This window comes from Cannabis sativa, chromosome 1 (assembly GCF_029168945.1).
Source record: "Cannabis sativa cultivar Pink pepper isolate KNU-18-1 chromosome 1, ASM2916894v1, whole genome shotgun sequence".
Taxonomy (NCBI): domain Eukaryota; kingdom Viridiplantae; phylum Streptophyta; class Magnoliopsida; order Rosales; family Cannabaceae; genus Cannabis; species Cannabis sativa.
The window spans coordinates 44,904,178-44,921,843 of NC_083601.1; the positions used below are offsets into that span (position 1 = coordinate 44,904,178).

The window sequence follows — 17,666 nt, forward strand, 5'->3', positions numbered from 1 at the left end:
AATAAAAATATATTCTACAACTACTTTTGTTTTTTTTAAGTGTTTTCTCTATCACTTTTATTTTTATTTTTATTTTATTTTTTGATTTTATTTAAGTCAGGTCTGGTTTGGGGATGGAGTCGTGGTCCATGTACAGGACTAGGGCCGAGACCGGAGTCCGGATCCCGAAATCCAAGTTGGAGTTGGAGTACGTACAAATTATTTATTAAGAAAAAAATTTGTTTTAAAAAAAAAATTAAAAGTGATTTATTTTTATTTTCAAAATTTTAAAGTTTTAATCTCAATTAAAAAATTAAAAAGTGAAAATAGTTTTATATAACATGTTTTTGAAAAAATATTTTTAATTTTCTCGTAAAAAAAACAGAAAACTAACCAAACACACTTTAAATAAACATTTTTACCTATAATTTATTCTTTTTCTCGTAATAGTATTTTTATTACTTGTAATTTTCAAGGGATTTAATTTTTGTAAGTTTTATGTTTTTACTTCAAAATAGGATTTTTAATCTTTGACATGCACTAAATTGTACGCCTTTAAACTTTTTTGACCATTAAAAATTATGCCTGAACTATTAAAATTGTTAGATTTAAGAATTTGTTAAATTTTATTTAATTTTACTATAATTCGATGATTGTTTATATACTAAATTATGCTCCCAAGACTTTGATATCTACTAAATCATGTCTCTTGAACTTTGACATGTACTAAATTATGTTTCTCAAACTTTCAGCCATGTTAGAATTTTTTTACTAAAATTGGAAAAAAAAAATCCTTCAATCCAACAATTTCAATAGTTCAGAAGGATTTTTAACGACTTTAAAAATTCAGAGAACATAATTTAATACATATCAAAATTTGAAAAAAAAAACATTCTAATTATATATATATATGTTCAAAAAAAAATGTTTCTGTGTATATTACCATAAATTTTACAATTTTATTTTATATTAATTAATTATTTAACAAAAAAAAAATATCAAACTTATTTTTAATTGGTTAATTTATATCTGATCAAATTTTGTTTTGTTTTTATGGATTTATATTTACAAGCTTTAATTTTCTAGCAATTCATCATATTTTGGGTTGTCTCCATTGTTTTAGCCTAACATTTTAATTTCTTTTATATGTATGAACTTTATGTTGAATGTTTAAAATAGTAGTACTAATAATAATAATAACATTGTTATTAAGCACTTTAAAATATTTAAAACTATATTGATGGATATAGATAAATATATAGTAGTTAGCAGTTTTTTTTTATAAATAACTAAAATATTAAACATTAATTGCATGCAAAATAGTTCTTATGATGTTTGACACCTTATAAAATGTCAATTGATTAGCATTTCTCTAAAAATAATACTTGTTTAAAATAATATTTGAAATAATACTAATAAGAAATGCCAATTTATCATAATTCTTTAAATGTATGATTCTCATGAAATGAAGTAAAAAATGCATAATTAATCTTGAAAGATACTATATATAATAAATTGAGTAAAAATCTAACTATATAAAATAATTGTAATTAATTGATTTGAAATAAGGGCATTTGAAAATTTTCTCCAAAGTCCAAATTTATATTTTAATTTTACTCAAATGTATAGGTTATATATAGAGGAGACTGGCTCAAGCACAGGTGGTTTGAATATGACTATTAATTATATTATGTTGTTACATTATTACATATATGGTATCCCATTTTGAGAATACAATAAAATAGAATAGGTCATCTTGATCACCTTGTGGGCCGCGTTTTATACAATTCAACAGCTGACTATTTCATTTTTGTTGTACACTTAATTCGTATTATTACAACCTCAATTATTATAAATACCATATCACACACATATCAAGCTACTTCACAATCCAATATTCAAAATCACAAAGTCTTTTTGCTCTGCATCTACAAAATATACAAACCAAAGAAGAATTAGAAGAAAAAGCTAATAACCAAAACAATAATAAAATAATGTCAGCTTTACAAGCTTCAAGTTTGATATTATCTTCTTCTTCTTCTTCAAGGGGAACCATCAATGGTGCAATCCATATCCCCAAGCTTCCAAATAATATTCGTTTCACAGTTCCAAAAAAATCATCTTTAAATTTAACCAAACAGATGGTTATTGAAGAATTGAATAGCTTAAAGCAAGGATTCAACACCCAAAACGACGACGTTTATAATAACAACAACGCTAATACATCCACGTCATCAACCGTTACAGCTCAGCTCTACGCGATTCTCGAGGCCGTTAACGACAGAGTGGAGATGCACGATAACATTGGCCAGCAACGAGACAACTGGAACACCCTTTTGTTAAACTCCATCAATATGATCACTCTAACCGCCACAACCATCGCCGGAGTTTCGACGGCGACGGCGGTTCCCGGAACATCCCTTTTGGCTTTGAACGTTTCTTCGACACTTCTGTTCTCCGCCGCCGCCGGAATGTTGCTGGTGATGAACAAACTCCAGCCGTCTCAACTCGCCGAGGAACAACGCAACGCTTCAAGATTGTTCAGACAAATCAAAACCCAAATAGAGACTGACATTGCTCTTCGTTCTCCAACTAAGTACGATCTCAAAAAGTACATGGATAAGGTCTTGTCTTTAGATAAAGCTTACCCACTTCCTTTGCTTGGAGCTATGCTTGAAAAGTTTCCTCAGAAATACGAGGCGGCTAATTGGTGGCCTTCTAAAAAATCCCAAAAGGGTCAAAACGAATCGTTTCAACAACAAAACAATAATGGTTGGAACGAAAGCCTTGAGAAAGAAATGAGAGAGGTTGTTGAAGTTGTTAAGACAAAAGATAGAGTAGATTACGAGAGATTGGGGAACTTGGTTTTGAAAATAAACAAAGCATTGGCAATTTCAGGGCCTTTACTTACTGGCATTGCTGCCGTTAGTTCTCCGTTTGTTGGACATGGATCTTGGGCTGGTGTTCTGGCAGTAACTGCCGGGGCATTAGCTACGGCCGTTAATGGATTTCAGCACGGTGGACAAGTTGGGATGGTGTTTGAATTGTATAGAAACTGTGGTGGTGCTTTTAAGCTTGTGGAAGATGAGATTGAGGCTACCCTTGCAGAACAAGAGTTTGAGAAAAGAGAAAATGGGGAGTTGTTTAAAATGAAATTAGCTTTGAAATTGGGAAGAAGCTTGTCGCAATTGGATGAGCTTGCTGCAAAATCTGCTTCGTCCCGTGCTAATGGAGTGGCCATTGACGAATTCGCTAGCAAGCTTATCTGAGTAGTCCATTTTTTAATTAATTAAATTCTTTGAGATTAATCATAATTCTTTGTAAAAATATAACGTAGGTCGGTGCAATAACGAAATGATAACGTTCGTTTAAGTTTGTACATTTACTATATACAGATACAGATATACTGAATAGAATAGAATATACACGATTATTATTAATTCATTGGCTTTTTAATACTCTACATAATATCCATGAAATCATTCTGAAACCGCAATTGAGTAATGTGTGTGGTAAATATTAAGTTTAACTGTGTGGCTTACAAATAAATATCGAGTATCTTTAGTTGGTTTTTGGTAATACTTTTGTTTTTTTTTATTTTTTTAATTATAAAAATAATAGTAAAATTTTATTTTTAAAAAATAAAAAATTATTTTATAACTACTTTTATTTTTCAATTTTATAAACAAAATATAAAAATTTATTCGGTTTAAATATCATTAATTTTAATTTATTGATTTTATTTAAGCTGGGTAGAGGGAGGTCGGGATCGGAGGTAGGTCCAAGTTTGGGGCCGGATTTAGTTTTCAAAATTTAAGTTGGGTCGAAATTCAAAATATTAATTAAAAAAAAACTTGTTTAAAAAAAATTGAAATTGATCTTTGTTTTTAAAATTTACATTCTTTATTAAAAAATTGAAATTAAAAACAGATTTATACATCAAACATAATTTTGGAAAATATTTTCACTTTTCTAATTTTTTTTTTAAACGAAAAATTGATTAAAAAAATGTTACCAAACGCTAGGGGCGGACCCACATATAACCGAGCCGGGCAGTGACCTCCCTAAAAAAAAATCGAGAAAAAAAATATATATACAATTTAGTTAGTTAAAACATATATTTGTAATAAAAGATGATATTTATAAACATAATATTAACTTTGGTGTAGTGTAATGGTTAAGCTACTTAACAGGATATGGTAACTAATCGTCTAATCCCATTAAATTATATATAATTAGATATTATTATCACCAATAATTAAACTTAAATATAAACTTTATACAAATTACAGAATTATAAAATAATTGCACCATGAATATTTTATTAAGAATTTCTTAATAAAAAAATCATGAATAATGTAATACTATATATTTATGTAAATCTAAGCAAAATGCCCTTTATTTATTAAAATATGCTGACGTTGTATAATATTATATATTGATATATTTTTCATGTGATTTTATATAATTAAATACATTTTAAATTATAATTTTCCTATGTTTATTTATAATTATTAACATGCATGCATAAATATAAGCTTTTATTTAAAAATATATATTAACTATTTTATATCTGTTAAATCATAATCATCAAGGGACCCAAGCCGACAAAAAAAAATGGAAAAAAAAAATGTATTTATATTTTAATTAATTAATTACAACATATATTTATAACTAAATGTGATATTTATAAATATAATAGTAGTTTTAGAGTAATAGTTGAGCTATTTTACACATAGATCATGTGAATGATTCAAATTCTAATAAAAATATTTTTAATTTTTTTTTAAATTTATTGTTTATAGCTTGAAACTAACATTTTTATTGTTATTTTTTAATCTTTAAATTATATTTAATACTATAAAAATATAAGTTTGTATCAATTTTTAATATTTAATTTATATGTAAAAAAAAATACGCTCTCCTCCCTCACAAAAAAAAAAGTTACATTCCTCTCAACTAAAATCTTAAATTTGTCATAATCATTATATAATAATAACAGGAAAAAAGAAATGTTTACATTGCATATAAAGATCATTTCATATAACAATATAATTATAGAGTAATATTCCCACATTTTGAAAATAAAAATAATTTAATCAAATCTCTGATAAAATTCTAATGGTATAAATTTTAATTTCAACTTATTTATTAATGTTTACATTGCATATAAAGATCATTTCATATAACAATACTCTAATTATAGAGTATTAATATTCCCACATTTTGAAAATAAAAATAATTTAATCAAATCTCTGATAAAATTCTAATGGTATAAATTTTAATTTCAACTTATTTATTAATTATACTGACTTTTTCAAATAAATATGCTAGAGGTTTTAACTCAAAAACTATAACGTGTTATTTTAATCACCAAATTTGCTATTTTATCAAAAAGGAAAAAATATACAACTAATTACTATTTTTCGTACAACATATTAATTTGATTTTAGAGGTTTACTAGAATTAGTTGAGTCGAGGGCTTAGTTTGTCAATTACTTTGACTTGAGGGGGCTTAGTATTAAAAGGTCATAATTCTCTTGCTCTTTATTATATATAAGATAATAAGATAATTATATTATTTTTAGCTGCGTTAACGTATCTATATTTATATTTATATAAATAAAAATAATGTTTTTTTTATTTGGTTTTTACTGAGTGTATGTTTGTGACAAAATGGTTTAGTTGAAATTTTGCCACAAATTATTTAATGGTATGATGTTGGCTGAAAGAGAAAGTTATTGGTTTGACGTTTGACCAAACGAGACTTCTTCAGTCTTGTCATAATTTGAATAATTCTTTTAACTCCCAAGAGATCGGGCCAAGATTTGTACCGGTCAATTTAGTTGGTTCAGTTTCCTCTACAACTATATTATTTGGATTTTGTTGAATGGTTAATTTTAAGCAGTTGAAATTAAAATTTTGAATTAGACAAGATGAGGGTACTTCAACTCACAAGTATATGGACTTCAACCTTAGCTTAGCCACCACTATAATAAGCCCACTAGAAATTTTTATAGTGCTCTTTATGGTGATAATAATAAATTATACATTGTATGCATGTCCATTAATAAAACGTGGGTCATAAATCTTTAACCTTAGCCCAGCCATCTGAGTTTCGCCTAGGGTAGCTACTAGCTAGCAGATCAATTACAAGAACTGGATGCAAATTATTATAGGTTAGGGTCAAGAAAATACATGTTAGTTGAAATTAGGTCAAAATTGAATGATACAATTATTATTTAGATTGGGCTAATTAAGATTAACGCATGTAATACAAAAACGATACGAATTGACCCGTTTATATCCAGTATGTAATAAAAATTATTAAATTATAATTAAATTGTTATTATTTTCTTAGAAAAATATATAAATTACCAATAAAATTCTTACAAGAATATAAGATAGATAATTGAATTTTTTTGATGATAACTACTTTATATTAAGAATCTTATTTATTGTATTAATAATTTGTAATAAATTACTTTTATAAAATTTAAATATGCGATACTAATCATATTTGTAACATAAGTATATAGTCGACACGCAAACACGACAGGTCAGATTAGGGTTGAGATTTCTTGACACAAAATATATATGAGTCGGATTAGAGTTGATCAATTAAACATATCAATCTGCATAACACGAACACAAATATAATACGACAAGACGAATTGTCATCCCTAATTTCACCAAGGTTTGTTGAATATGAATGTTCTCTATATTATAACGATTAAGTGGCACTTGATTGGTAAAATTGAAAAAAAAAAAGAATAGAAATAAAAATGAAATAAGAATAATAATATAATTAAAGTTAAAACACATAAATAAAAAAAGATTTATTAAATATTTTCTCATTCTCTTTATTTTAAAAATAAAATAGTCATTATTTCAAAAACAAAAAAATAATAAATAAAAAAAATAAAATAAAATAGTCATTCTACATATAAAGTTTATTCCTTGCTAAATTTCAATCAATGAACTTAAGACTTAATTATCTGTATCTCTCTTATTCATTCCTTTTATTCCTGTATCTTCTTCAAGCTTTTATGGGGCATTACAAAACCACAATTTTAAGCATTCCACGAAACATAATAGAGAAAGTTAAAAGAAAGAAACATTTCATTCCATTCAGAATGTGTAGCAAATACACAATTGAAATGAGTGTATTTCACTGCAACAGTCAAGTTTTATGAAAATGTTGTCCATGATGAATGAATTAGAATATATCTGGTACTGATATATGCCACACTTAAATCAGGTTGGCTTGTAGTATTTTGTAGATACAAATGACATTTTTGTGATGAACAATTAACTTTGCTCCTTGATTTGTATGATCCAAATTTCACGTATCCCGTAGCTATGTTCTTAAGGCAAGGACTAAATCCTCCATAGGTAACTTCCCCCATGTTTTCACCCTTCTCGTTCTTAATCTCACTGTGGCCTCTTGATGGTGGCCCTGAAGGTATCAAACCAACTTGCCTGATCGATGAACCTGTTTTGGAATTCTAATAATCAGGATTACCCTGTAAGTGTACAAGGAAAGTCAACTTGCAAAAACAAGTCCATAAAAATTGAATCTAACTTAGAAAAAGAGAAGACTCCAGTTGAAAATCAATCCACTGAATTGAGTTCACTCTCTTCTTCGAGTTCAAAGATCATAACCCGAGGCAATCTTTCAAGGAAGGATGTTGTATTTGATGAGGATGACAGAGACAATATTTGGAAACAATAGTAATGCTCCATCTCAATTGTAAATTCTTTCAAGATTTCAAGCAAGTCTGGTAGTTGACTCAGCTCAACCAAACTCCATGAACATGAGGCTGAGAGCTCCCAGATTGGGAGTACAATGCACTTAAACAGTTAAACTTAAAGAGAGGGCCATTATTTGTTAGAACTAGATGAGTGTGAGGGTATTGAGGCTTTCCCTAGTACAGTTCATATGCATATGAATTTCGCTTGTGTGGTGATAACTGATAATTATTTGTGAACCTAGTTATGTGATCACACTTAAGAAATTCAGTCTCATAAACCTAACTCTGATGTCATGATAATTATTTGTGAAAAGAAAAATAACAAATAAAGAATAAAAAAGATACAGGAAAATTAAGATTTCATTCAATTGTAAATAATACAACTAATAAGAAAGCCTTATATAAACAACTACCATATAAGACTAAAATAAAATAAATGACTAAAATAACTCTATTAAATAACTATTTAACAATAACATAAGTATATTCCCTTTCATATGTTTGTTTTGTTTCTCCTTTTACTTTAACTTATCTCTTCGATGAATATTGTGTTTTGAAAGCGTGATCTTTGTGCTTGAGCTTTCATGGTGAAGTTGGAAATGTTTCAAATTGGAACTTGGAAGGTTTCTAAGTTGTGTATTTTCCTTGTGACCCAGGACAAAGATTACCAATTGAATTCACCACCTATACTGGCAATAGCTTTAACTTGTACCATATGTCAAATTCTCTTCCACAAGCTAAACCAATAACCATACGCAAATCTAAAATAAACTTAGCTATATTTCCTTTACCAAAGAACAATACTGAAAACAAGTAGTTTCATGCAACTGCTAGTACCTCAATTCATCGTTTACACACCTTGAATTGGATAAACTGTTGGACATAGTATATACCATTGACTGTAAAGGTTTTACCTTAAACATACATAAAAGGGAAACCATTTTCATTAATCATCTAGCAGTTAAGAGCCTCTAACATACATAAAAGGTTAACCATATAGGATTCTGAAACTCCAATATACAAGCTATGAAGCTAATACAACGCATAATCTGCATTTTTTACTAATGAAAAAAGCAAAAAAAGAACTATATATTTGTTTCTGTGTAATTAGCTAAGATAAGACTTCAAACAAAAATTCACTGGCCTCGCAGCCTCTTCTTACCACGTTGTAGAAGCTCACCTAATGACTGTAAACTCACATCAACATCTTCATCATATTCAAGTCCAAGTTCTTCCTGCAAAATTAACCACCTCACTATTTATTATCAAATTCTTCATTGCAAAACACTTCTCAAAAGTCAAAACAATGACCCTCAAAAGGCATGAAGATAACCTTGAATTCCTTGAGATTCTTTGGTGAGTTCTCAGTAATAGCATCCCACAAATCTTTAAACATCCTTTTACGCTTTCTCCATTGACTTATTTTTTCAGAGTACAATTTTTCAATAGCCTCACGATCTTCTGGCTTCACCAATGTAATTCCACCACGTAATTTTTCCAGTTTGTCCTCCATTTCCTTAACCTAACACATCGTTACAAAAGCTCCCCAAGTTAAAATCAAAGAAATTTTCTATCTCTATAGTGAAACGAATTCCAATTCAAGGACTGGTCTATCTCAACCAACCTCCATTCTTAGTTTTACTTCCTTTGCAAGTATTTGTTCCAGTGTCAAATTTGACTGCAAACTTTTGATTTCTGCAAAACAAATAGTCCACATAATCACCATCTCCTACAAAATTTGAGTATAGGGTTATAGAGAATGAAGGGGGTCACCTCCTTCAACCTCGCCAATGGCTTTCTTTTCTTCCTCAAGTTGCTTCTGCAATCTAGCATTTTCTTCCTTCATCTGAGTAAGCTCTTCGGTATTCGGGATGTCGAATTGGTCTTGGCGAGCAAGATAAATCTTCTGCTTACCATACTCCTTGAAGGAAATCCGCCCACCATCAGCCAGATTATCCAGGGCTTTTTGTATTGAAGCCTTCTTGAGATTAAACTTTTGTAAAGCATCAGCCACATTTTGTGAATTAAGCGGCCTATTTTGCTGCAGATCGAGAAATAAACAAGAAAATTAAGGAACATTTAAAAGGATGATTGAAGTAATATGTGCTTGTTTCCCTGGAAATAATCATCTGAAAATAAAGCCGGTTTAAAGTGAAGCCCCAAAACCATATGGCTTGCAAAAGAAGCTTCGTTGAGCTTAACAACCAGAAAAAAATAGACTAATATGAAAAGAGAAATTTGTGTTCTGTTTGTTTGGATAGAAAGTAAAAGAAAAATGAAATAATGAATGATTATTTTCACCCTATTGACGAGATTTTATTGTAGCTTCGTTATCAATCAGAGAAAAACATATACTAAATAAGAACAAAGATGAATAAAAGTTACCTCGTTCACGAAGTTGAGGACGATCGCTGCCAAAATTGGATTAAATCAAAATACGTCAAAAAAATAAAAAAAATTAAACCCCAAACACAAGAAATTACCACTCAAACATGGCGACAACATTTGAAAAATTAGAAAGTAAATTTTAATGGTGATAGAGATTTGAAGCTAACTGACCTTCGGCGCTATCAGATTTGGGAGCTGGCGCCATTTGATTGAACACTAAAGGGTACACTTCACAATATCGAACTATGTATGCCTTCCGAATTCTTCTAGCAATGAAGAGCTCTGAGTTTTGGTCAGAGATTTCGACTTCTGGTTTGGCAGAGATTCTCTCTTTGGAGACCAGGAGAAGATGAGATGTGTGTGATTATTTCAACCCTAATTACAAGCTTCTCCAGTAAAAAGGCGGGAAATACATCACTAACTAACTAGGACGATGACTGATATATCTAAACTTGCCCTGAAAGCTTGTACTGCATCCAAACGACTTAGTTGAAACTGTCGTTTTTCGTAATTCTGCATTTGAAACGATGTCGTTTTCTATGTAGAGTTTGTTGAAATGAGTAATCTATTCTCGCATCCTAATTCCCAACTGTAATTGCGAAAATTGTCTCCCTACTAAATCCACATCTCTCAGAGACCTGACACGTCATGCTTAGAGCTCAGCCATGGCTGGAAAATACCAGTTAACTTATGACCATATAATTCCCAATTCATTTTAAATTAGCACCACTGATTTTTTATTATATAGTTTCATGAATAATTACTAACATGCATTTAAAAATATAAATGTTTCTCGAAAAAAATATAATTAACTATTCTGTGTTTTTTCAATGATATAAAGTGTAATTCAATAACCTTTAAAAACCAGTTGAGATTAGTTTAACTGTTTAAGACTTGATTATCCATATCTATCTTATTCATTCTCTTATCTTCTTCATCCCTTTATGGGAATTACTAATCCAAAATTTCAAGCATTCCACAAAACATAATAGAAAAAGTTTGAAGAAAGAAACATTTCATTCCATTCAGAATGTGTGGTAAATAGACAATTGAAATTAGCATTTGACTGCAACAGTCAAGTTTTATGAAAATGCTGTCCATGAGGAACGAATTAGAATATTTCTGGAACTGATAAGCCACACCTAAATCAGGTTGGCTTGTAGTATTTTGTAGGTACAAATGGCATTTTTGTGATAGCCCCATCATAGTTCTTTCCTCGAACTGCAATCTTAACTTTGGTCCCTGACTTGTGTGATCCAGATTTCACATATCCCATAGCTATGTTCTTCTTCAGGCAAGGACTAAATCCTCCACTCGTGACTTCCCCAATGTTTTCACCCTTCTCATTCTTAATCTCACTGTGGCCTCTTGCAGGGGGACCTGAAGAGATCAAACCAACACGCCTGATCGATGGACCTGTTTCCAGCTGTTTGAGGATCACCTCAGCACCCAGAAAGCCACCTTCTGCCCTTCTTCTCTTCCCTATAGCCCATGTTAGTCCAGCCTCAACAGGTGTGATGTGTTGTTCCATATCATTGCCATACAAACACAGTCCTGCTTCCAGTCTAAGACTATCCCGAGCACCCAAACCCGTCAGTCTCACCTTTCCTTCTGACTTTTCCAAGATTGCTTTGGCAAGATCCACTGCATTCTCAGAAGGAACAGAAATTTCAAATCCATCTTCACCTGTGTACCTAAGAAAGCAAATTGAAAAAGATATTGAAATTATCAAATATACTCCATTAACTTGTCAATGTTAGGATAGCAATACATGGTACTAAAAGGACAATGATCTGCTCAGAACATGGGAAATAATATGAACAGAAATAGAAAACTCAAAGCATCTGCTAAGACAGTACAGATATAAATTATGTTCATCAACTGAACATTCATTAGGAGCACTAGAAATCAACCTTGCTGTTACAAATTCAATGTTAAGTTTAGACCCGAAGGAAGCATACCCGGTTCTGGTGAGGAAGCATTTTGAGCCATTGATTTCCAACACTCGGAAGTCTCCAAAATATATCTTGCTCAAATCATCTTTCATTAAGTGTTGAAGAGTTGGAGCAGCAAGAGGGCCCTGTGAACAAGAAGACAAGAAACTCTTCATGCGTGTAACCATTAACCATACGGGAATCTAATGAAAAAATAAGAGCAATGACGATAAAAGTAACAGGGTTAGTAGCTATTGTCAAATAAGCTAATCACAGACTTAAATTGATAAATTTAAGCTCTCAATCTGTATTCAGTATTGTTTCCAGAACATGGTTCTTTAGCGAAAAAACCTTAACCAATAGGCAACTAAACACCCTCAAAATACTGTCATTACAGGTTTATGACATGGAAAACAAAGCAGACATCAAAAGCTGAGAATAGGTTAGCAAAATTATATGAAATTTAAAACAGACCTGAAGAGCTAAAAGAGATCTCTCATCATGAATGTGCCATGAGACATCTCCACCTTTAGATTTGAACACTTTCATGTGCTCCTCAATGTGAGCCAGATCCTTATCCCTGCATCCAGCATTGACCACCAAGTATATATGATCATCAGTAACCTTGGTGATCACAGAGTCATCAATAGCACCACCCTTCTCATTTGTAAATACAGTAAGAGTTCCAGTTCCATTGGCAAGCGAGGCAACATCAGCAATAACAAGTTTCTCAAGGAAAGAAATGCTGTCTTTTCCCTTGAGGCTCAGTCCACACATGTGTGAGACATCAAAAAGACTCCCGTTCTCCCTACAATTGACAGTAGAGTCCATGATTGAGTCTTTGTACTGAATAGGCATGCTCCACCCAGCAAATGGCACCATCTTCCCACCATTAGCAACATGGAAATCATAAAGAACAGTCTTTTTGAGCTCAGATTCCGCAGAATAATATCTACGAGCTACCGCCTTCTTATCAGCCTGTGCAAGGCGGCGGGTGATTGATTGGCCAAGTTGCCATAAACCCCCTCTCATTTTCAATACAAAAAGTATCTGACAAAAGAAAAAATTACAGAAGGCTTCAGGTACAATTAAAAGAAAATTTAAGACAGATTCCCAATAGTATAACACTACATCTTAACATAAAGTATGTGATAATTGGGATATCTTCTAGTCACCAACCAAAAACAAAGGAGTAAATACTGAATCTTATTGGCACACCAAAATAACTGCCAGATTAATATACAGAATAAACACCATTTTCACAGTAAATAATATTTAACAGTGTTGAATTGTCAATTATCAATGGTTATTTTGAAAGAGAGTATGTTTAAAACAATAAGCCATCAAAAGATTCGTATCAATTATGCTTAAAACTCTAAAAAAAAGGGTAGTTAATCGAGCCAATGTATTGTGACATTGCCCAAATCAGAAAAACACAAGCTTAAAACTTATATTCAGAAGAGGAAAAAGAAAATTGCCCATCTCAATTAGCGTTTGCCAGAAATGTAACAAATATAAATAGTACACAGTCACTATATGACATTTATAAGAAAAATCAGTAAAGAAACTTCAAGCTGATATGAAATTAACAATTCATCTAGATCCCACCTCATATTTTCCAGAAAAATTCAAAGATTAATACACAGAATGACGCAGATCCCCAAACCCCAAACCCAAAAGGCAAAAACTTTTTCATTGAATAAAACTGGAGAAAATAGACAACATTGGATAAAAATACCAGAAAATGTGCCTCAAAACTAAAGAAGAGAAAGACATAACTAACACACTTACCGACTGTTAAGGATTGTGCAGTACTGTATCCTTGGCTTTTCAGAAAAATGCAAATCTGAGAGCCCAAAAGACCATATCCCACCAAGAAAGAGATTGGCTTTTATATATGTGTGTGTGTATATGCCTCTGCAAGGCACTGAAGAGAGATAATGTATACGAATATGTGTACTGCAGTAGAAAAAAAATAATAATAAAAAAATAAAAAAAATAAAAAGTGAAAAATGGTTGGTCTGGTGTGGTTGGTGGAGAAGGATTCGTCTTCTGTATGGAGAGAAGCCCCATCGTAAGTGAGTGGTGATTGCACTACAGGACAAACACCCTACTCTATCCTTTGCAAATTCAGGAATCAAGTGTTTCTCGGTTACTTTTGTTTTTATGTACTTGAGCTATTCTAACGAGTTAAATGTCTGACTTTAACATGACTGAATAATCATTTTTGAATTTTGTGCCAAAGTCCAAGTTAGAAGTGAGATGCATGGTGGGCTTTGAAACAGGTGATCGCAGTCATGACACAGCACCTAACTGGGTGAGGGTTCGCTATGAAGGGTAGAACTGGAATAACATTAAAAAATATTAAAATATCATAAAAGAAACGACGTCGTTACTAAGGTTGCCTTGCCAATGGCAAACTTGTAAATACCCCACGTTTGTGAATTCTATTTTAGTTTTTTCTTTTCTTTTTTTTTTTTTCTGAGAATTTCTATATTATCTATCTTACTCAAAAAGTTTTTTTTTTTTTTTTGCTGAATACAAAAAGTATTAAACTTTTTTGAAAGTATTAAACTTGAAACTTCTTGCTGTGCCCTTTTACCAGGTTGGGTGTTTTTCTGAAATTTTCTCTCTGTGTCTCTGTTATATTTGATCTTCGTGTCAAAAGCCAAACTCTGGGAATTTTTGAGAAATTATCAATTAAATACAGATGTTTTGAAGATTACCCATTTGGAAGCTAGTGAATTTGAGCATATTTTTCTGTCTGGCCATGATTGAGCATAGCTGCTGTTGTATTTTTTTTATATCTGTAATTTTAGTATATAAGTGAGTAGTACTATGATTTTATTTTATAAGAAACTGATTTCACCTCATTTTTGGTTTTAATATTGGGTTTTTTTTAAGGAAATCTTATCATGGTCTAAACATGTTGATGGCGTATGCACCAGTAGCTACTACAAAGTGCCTGACATACCCGGATTGTAATACTCTTCATCATGAAGCATTGCCAACATCTAGGAATACCCATGTCAATTCCTTGATCAATGTTTCATTAACCACAAAACTTTTTAGGACCCCATGTAATTGTACACAACCATCTTCCTTGTTTTCATGGAAAAACCGTTTTCAGCTGAACACCAATCGTGTGGGTCAGCCTCACCATGTTGCTACAAATAAATGGCTAGTAAGTGTTTATGGTAAACTTTATACATTAACTTTTTTGAGTGATTAGTATGTTTAATACAGTTTTGAACTTTTATAGTGCCGGTTGGATGATTCAATTCCATCTGATGATTTAAAATTGCTAAAACACACGAAGTTGAATAGCATAAAGTTGAGTAAAATTACATGCCATGCCACTCCCCGGAAACCAACCTCAGTGGTGGCCGAAGAGGGAGAAGAAGACTTGGATGATAATTTGAGGAGAGCGCTTCAATTTCTGTTGTGGGTCGCTGAGGGAGTCTACATATTGTGGCTTTTTCTGCTCCCTTATGCCCCTGTTAGTATATCTATGCCTTTCTTTTGAGAACAATTTTTTGTTCCATTTGTTGATCATCTTAATTCAATTTGGTTTAATTGTCACAAAAAATATGAACAGGGAGATCCTGTATGGGCTATCAGTTCAGACACAGTAAATTCCCTTCTGGGCCTCTCTCTCAATTTCTTCTTTATTTTGCCTCTGATGAATTCTGGTATGTTCATATCATTGTTATTAACATACCCCATAACCACTTTTCACTCATTTGTTAACTTTTTCCTTTTAATGTTTAGGATGGTGTGAGTTTACTCAAGTGTATAATGGATAATTTTGTATTATGACAGTTCTTATTCTTTTAGCATATTTTTGTTTGTTACATGATTGATATATCAGTTTACTTTCTTGGCAGAGTAGTTGGTATTCATTTGCTTGAGGCACCAGTTCTACACCCGGTATGAATCAATAACACATTTTTGGCTTTGATTAACCACCACACTTCATGTACTGATACTGCTTATCATATATTTCCTGGTATCAATTTTGTATTATGACAGTTCTTATTCTTTTAACATCTCTGTTGTTTTCTGATACTGCTTATCATATATTTCCTTAGATGTCTGAAGGACTATTCAATTTTGTAATTGGGTGGACATTTATGTTTGCTCCTTTGCTGTTCACGGATCGTAAGAGGGACAGATATAAGGGATCTCTAGACGTTTTGTGGGGTTTCCAAATGTTCCTCACAAACAGTATGTTTTGTTTTAATATAATTGAATTTTGTGCTTACTTCTTATAATCATTGGTAAGAGTTACATTTTGAAATGACCAAATAAACAACTTTTATGTTCCATCACAGCATTTTTAATACCATACATGGCTATCAGACTGAATGAGGCTGAATCAGACGACACTCGAAATCAAAACAAGCTTTCACAGCTGGGGTCCGTCATGACAAGAGGTGCATCTGTTGTCGGTCTTACTGGTGGAGTTGTATGTCTGGTATCTACATTATGGGCGTTGTTTGGTCGTATGGATGGCGATTTCGGGGGCATTGCAGAGAGATGGGAGTTTCTGATTAGTTATCTTGGTTCAGAGAGGCTTGCTTATGCTTTCATTTGGGATATAGCTCTCTACACTATCTTCCAGCCTTGGTTGATTGGTGAAAATCTTCAAAATGTTCAGCAGAGCAAGCTTGGTATTGTAAATCTTCTTAGATTTGTTCCTGTGGTTGGCTTAATTGCTTACCTTGTTTCATTGAATCTTGATGATGAATTATAGCTTCAAGTATGTGTAATCCCAGCTTGATTGTCTTGTGGTACTTTTGCTGTACAATATAGATATATTTTTGCTATGACCTTCTATTATTCAATGGTATTCTGAATGTGTGTGCCATGCAAAAAGCAACACAATGAACCATCGTTTTTTATTATTTATTTTCCACTAGGAGCATCAACAAGTGAGGAAATTTCAAGAAATGAAAATGGGCTACCATTACCAACATCAAAATCTACAACACAATATTTTGACATAACTGACCATGCAAGATTAGTCTCTAAAATTGGTTGTGAAAGAACTGGATGTAATCAAACAGCTTTCATGAACCACCGCACCACCTTATCCTGTCTAAGATTGAGCTAGTTTAAATAGATCTCATTTATTCTTCATTTACTTAAGCTTCTTCAGTATTCTCAACTCTATTAATTCTATTATTCATTTTACTCAATTTTTTTTTCCATTTTTCATTTTACATTTTAATTCTTCTTAAACTCTCAAATATCATTCACTCTAAATTCAATAATGAATTTACAAAATTCACAAAATCCCTCCTAAGAATATGAGTCTCGACAATATCTTAATTTCAGAATTAATCAATGACTATTATGATAAATATTACGATAAATTCTTAGTTGGGAATAGCTTTGCATGGTAGGAAAGAAAGAGAAGCCACATCGTCGAATTTGGAAATAGTTTAAATTAATATATTTTTTTATTATGTTAGATTAATTAATCATCAATTTATCATTATCTATTTAATGAGCTAATTTTAAATTTGTAAAAGAAATGATATATAAAATAATAAAAAATGTGTTGGTAATTTTTGGAGTAACTTAGCTCTTATATTCATTGGTCTTC

At 31.4% G+C, this 17,666-nt stretch overlaps 4 protein-coding genes across 4 annotated transcripts; 2 read left to right on the top strand and 2 right to left on the bottom strand.

The window, feature by feature from the left end:
* The first annotated feature begins 1,627 nt into the window (after positions 1–1,627).
* LOC115707014 (probable F-box protein At4g22030) lies at positions 1,628–3,425 on the top strand. The gene has a single exon (XM_030634809.2). The coding sequence runs from the start codon at positions 1,974–1,976 to the stop codon at positions 3,246–3,248; it is 1,275 nt and encodes a 424-aa protein (XP_030490669.2). The 5' UTR covers positions 1,628–1,973; the 3' UTR covers positions 3,249–3,425.
* A 5,230-nt stretch (positions 3,426–8,655) lies between these two features.
* On the bottom strand, positions 8,656–10,681 carry LOC115704124 (homologous-pairing protein 2 homolog). The gene is made up of 6 exons (XM_030631343.2): positions 10,293–10,681; positions 10,119–10,144; positions 9,507–9,774; positions 9,358–9,428; positions 9,067–9,255; positions 8,656–8,968 (listed from the first exon to the last, which is right to left on the bottom strand). Exons 1-6 carry the CDS (start codon positions 10,324–10,326, stop codon positions 8,870–8,872), a joined length of 687 nt encoding a protein of 228 aa, XP_030487203.1. The 5' UTR covers positions 10,327–10,681; the 3' UTR covers positions 8,656–8,869.
* Positions 10,682–11,119: 438 nt separating this feature from the next.
* LOC115707738 (aminomethyltransferase, mitochondrial) lies at positions 11,120–14,352 on the bottom strand. The gene is made up of 4 exons (XM_030635775.2): positions 13,847–14,352; positions 12,530–13,105; positions 12,083–12,201; positions 11,120–11,815 (listed from the first exon to the last, which is right to left on the bottom strand). The coding sequence occupies exons 2-4, from the start codon at positions 13,085–13,087 to the stop codon at positions 11,269–11,271; spliced, it is 1,224 nt and encodes a 407-aa protein (XP_030491635.1). The 5' UTR covers positions 13,088–13,105; positions 13,847–14,352; the 3' UTR covers positions 11,120–11,268.
* A 293-nt stretch (positions 14,353–14,645) lies between these two features.
* Positions 14,646–16,884, top strand: LOC115707740 (uncharacterized). The gene is made up of 7 exons (XM_030635779.2): positions 14,646–14,881; positions 14,960–15,239; positions 15,318–15,554; positions 15,654–15,747; positions 15,948–15,985; positions 16,147–16,282; positions 16,390–16,884. The coding sequence occupies exons 1-7, from the start codon at positions 14,826–14,828 to the stop codon at positions 16,809–16,811; spliced, it is 1,263 nt and encodes a 420-aa protein (XP_030491639.2). The 5' UTR covers positions 14,646–14,825; the 3' UTR covers positions 16,812–16,884.
* Positions 16,885–17,666: the final 782 nt, after the last annotated feature.

Bases quoted from the DNA above. Each gene is read 5' to 3' on its own strand.
- LOC115707014 (XM_030634809.2), top strand. From the start codon at position 1,974: ATGTCAGCTTTACAAGCTTCAAGTTTGATATTATCTTCTTCTTCTTCT.
- LOC115704124 (XM_030631343.2), bottom strand. From the start codon at position 10,326: ATGGCGCCAGCTCCCAAATCTGATAGCGCCGAAG. The intron at 9,429-9,506 runs GTGACCCCCTTC...TTTGTTTTGCAG, and splicing joins CATTGGCGAGGTTGAAGGAG to AAATCAAAAGTTTGCAGTCA. The intron at 9,256-9,357 runs GTTGGTTGAGAT...ACGATGTGTTAG, and splicing joins AAGTAAAACTAAGAATGGAG to GTTAAGGAAATGGAGGACAA.
- LOC115707738 (XM_030635775.2), bottom strand. From the start codon at position 13,087: ATGAGAGGGGGTTTATGGCAACTTGGCCAATCAATCACCCGCCGCCTT. The intron at 12,202-12,529 runs GTCTGTTTTAAA...TCTTGTTCACAG, and splicing joins GATCTCTTTTAGCTCTTCAG to GGCCCTCTTGCTGCTCCAAC. The intron at 11,816-12,082 runs GTATGCTTCCTT...TTGCTTTCTTAG, and splicing joins TGCTTCCTCACCAGAACCGG to GTACACAGGTGAAGATGGAT.
- LOC115707740 (XM_030635779.2), top strand. From the start codon at position 14,826: ATGATTGAGCATAGCTGCTGTTGTATTTTTTTTATATCTGTAATTTTA. The intron at 15,555-15,653 runs GTTAGTATATCT...AAATATGAACAG, and splicing joins TTCTGCTCCCTTATGCCCCT to GGAGATCCTGTATGGGCTAT. The intron at 16,283-16,389 runs GTATGTTTTGTT...GTTCCATCACAG, and splicing joins CCAAATGTTCCTCACAAACA to CATTTTTAATACCATACATG.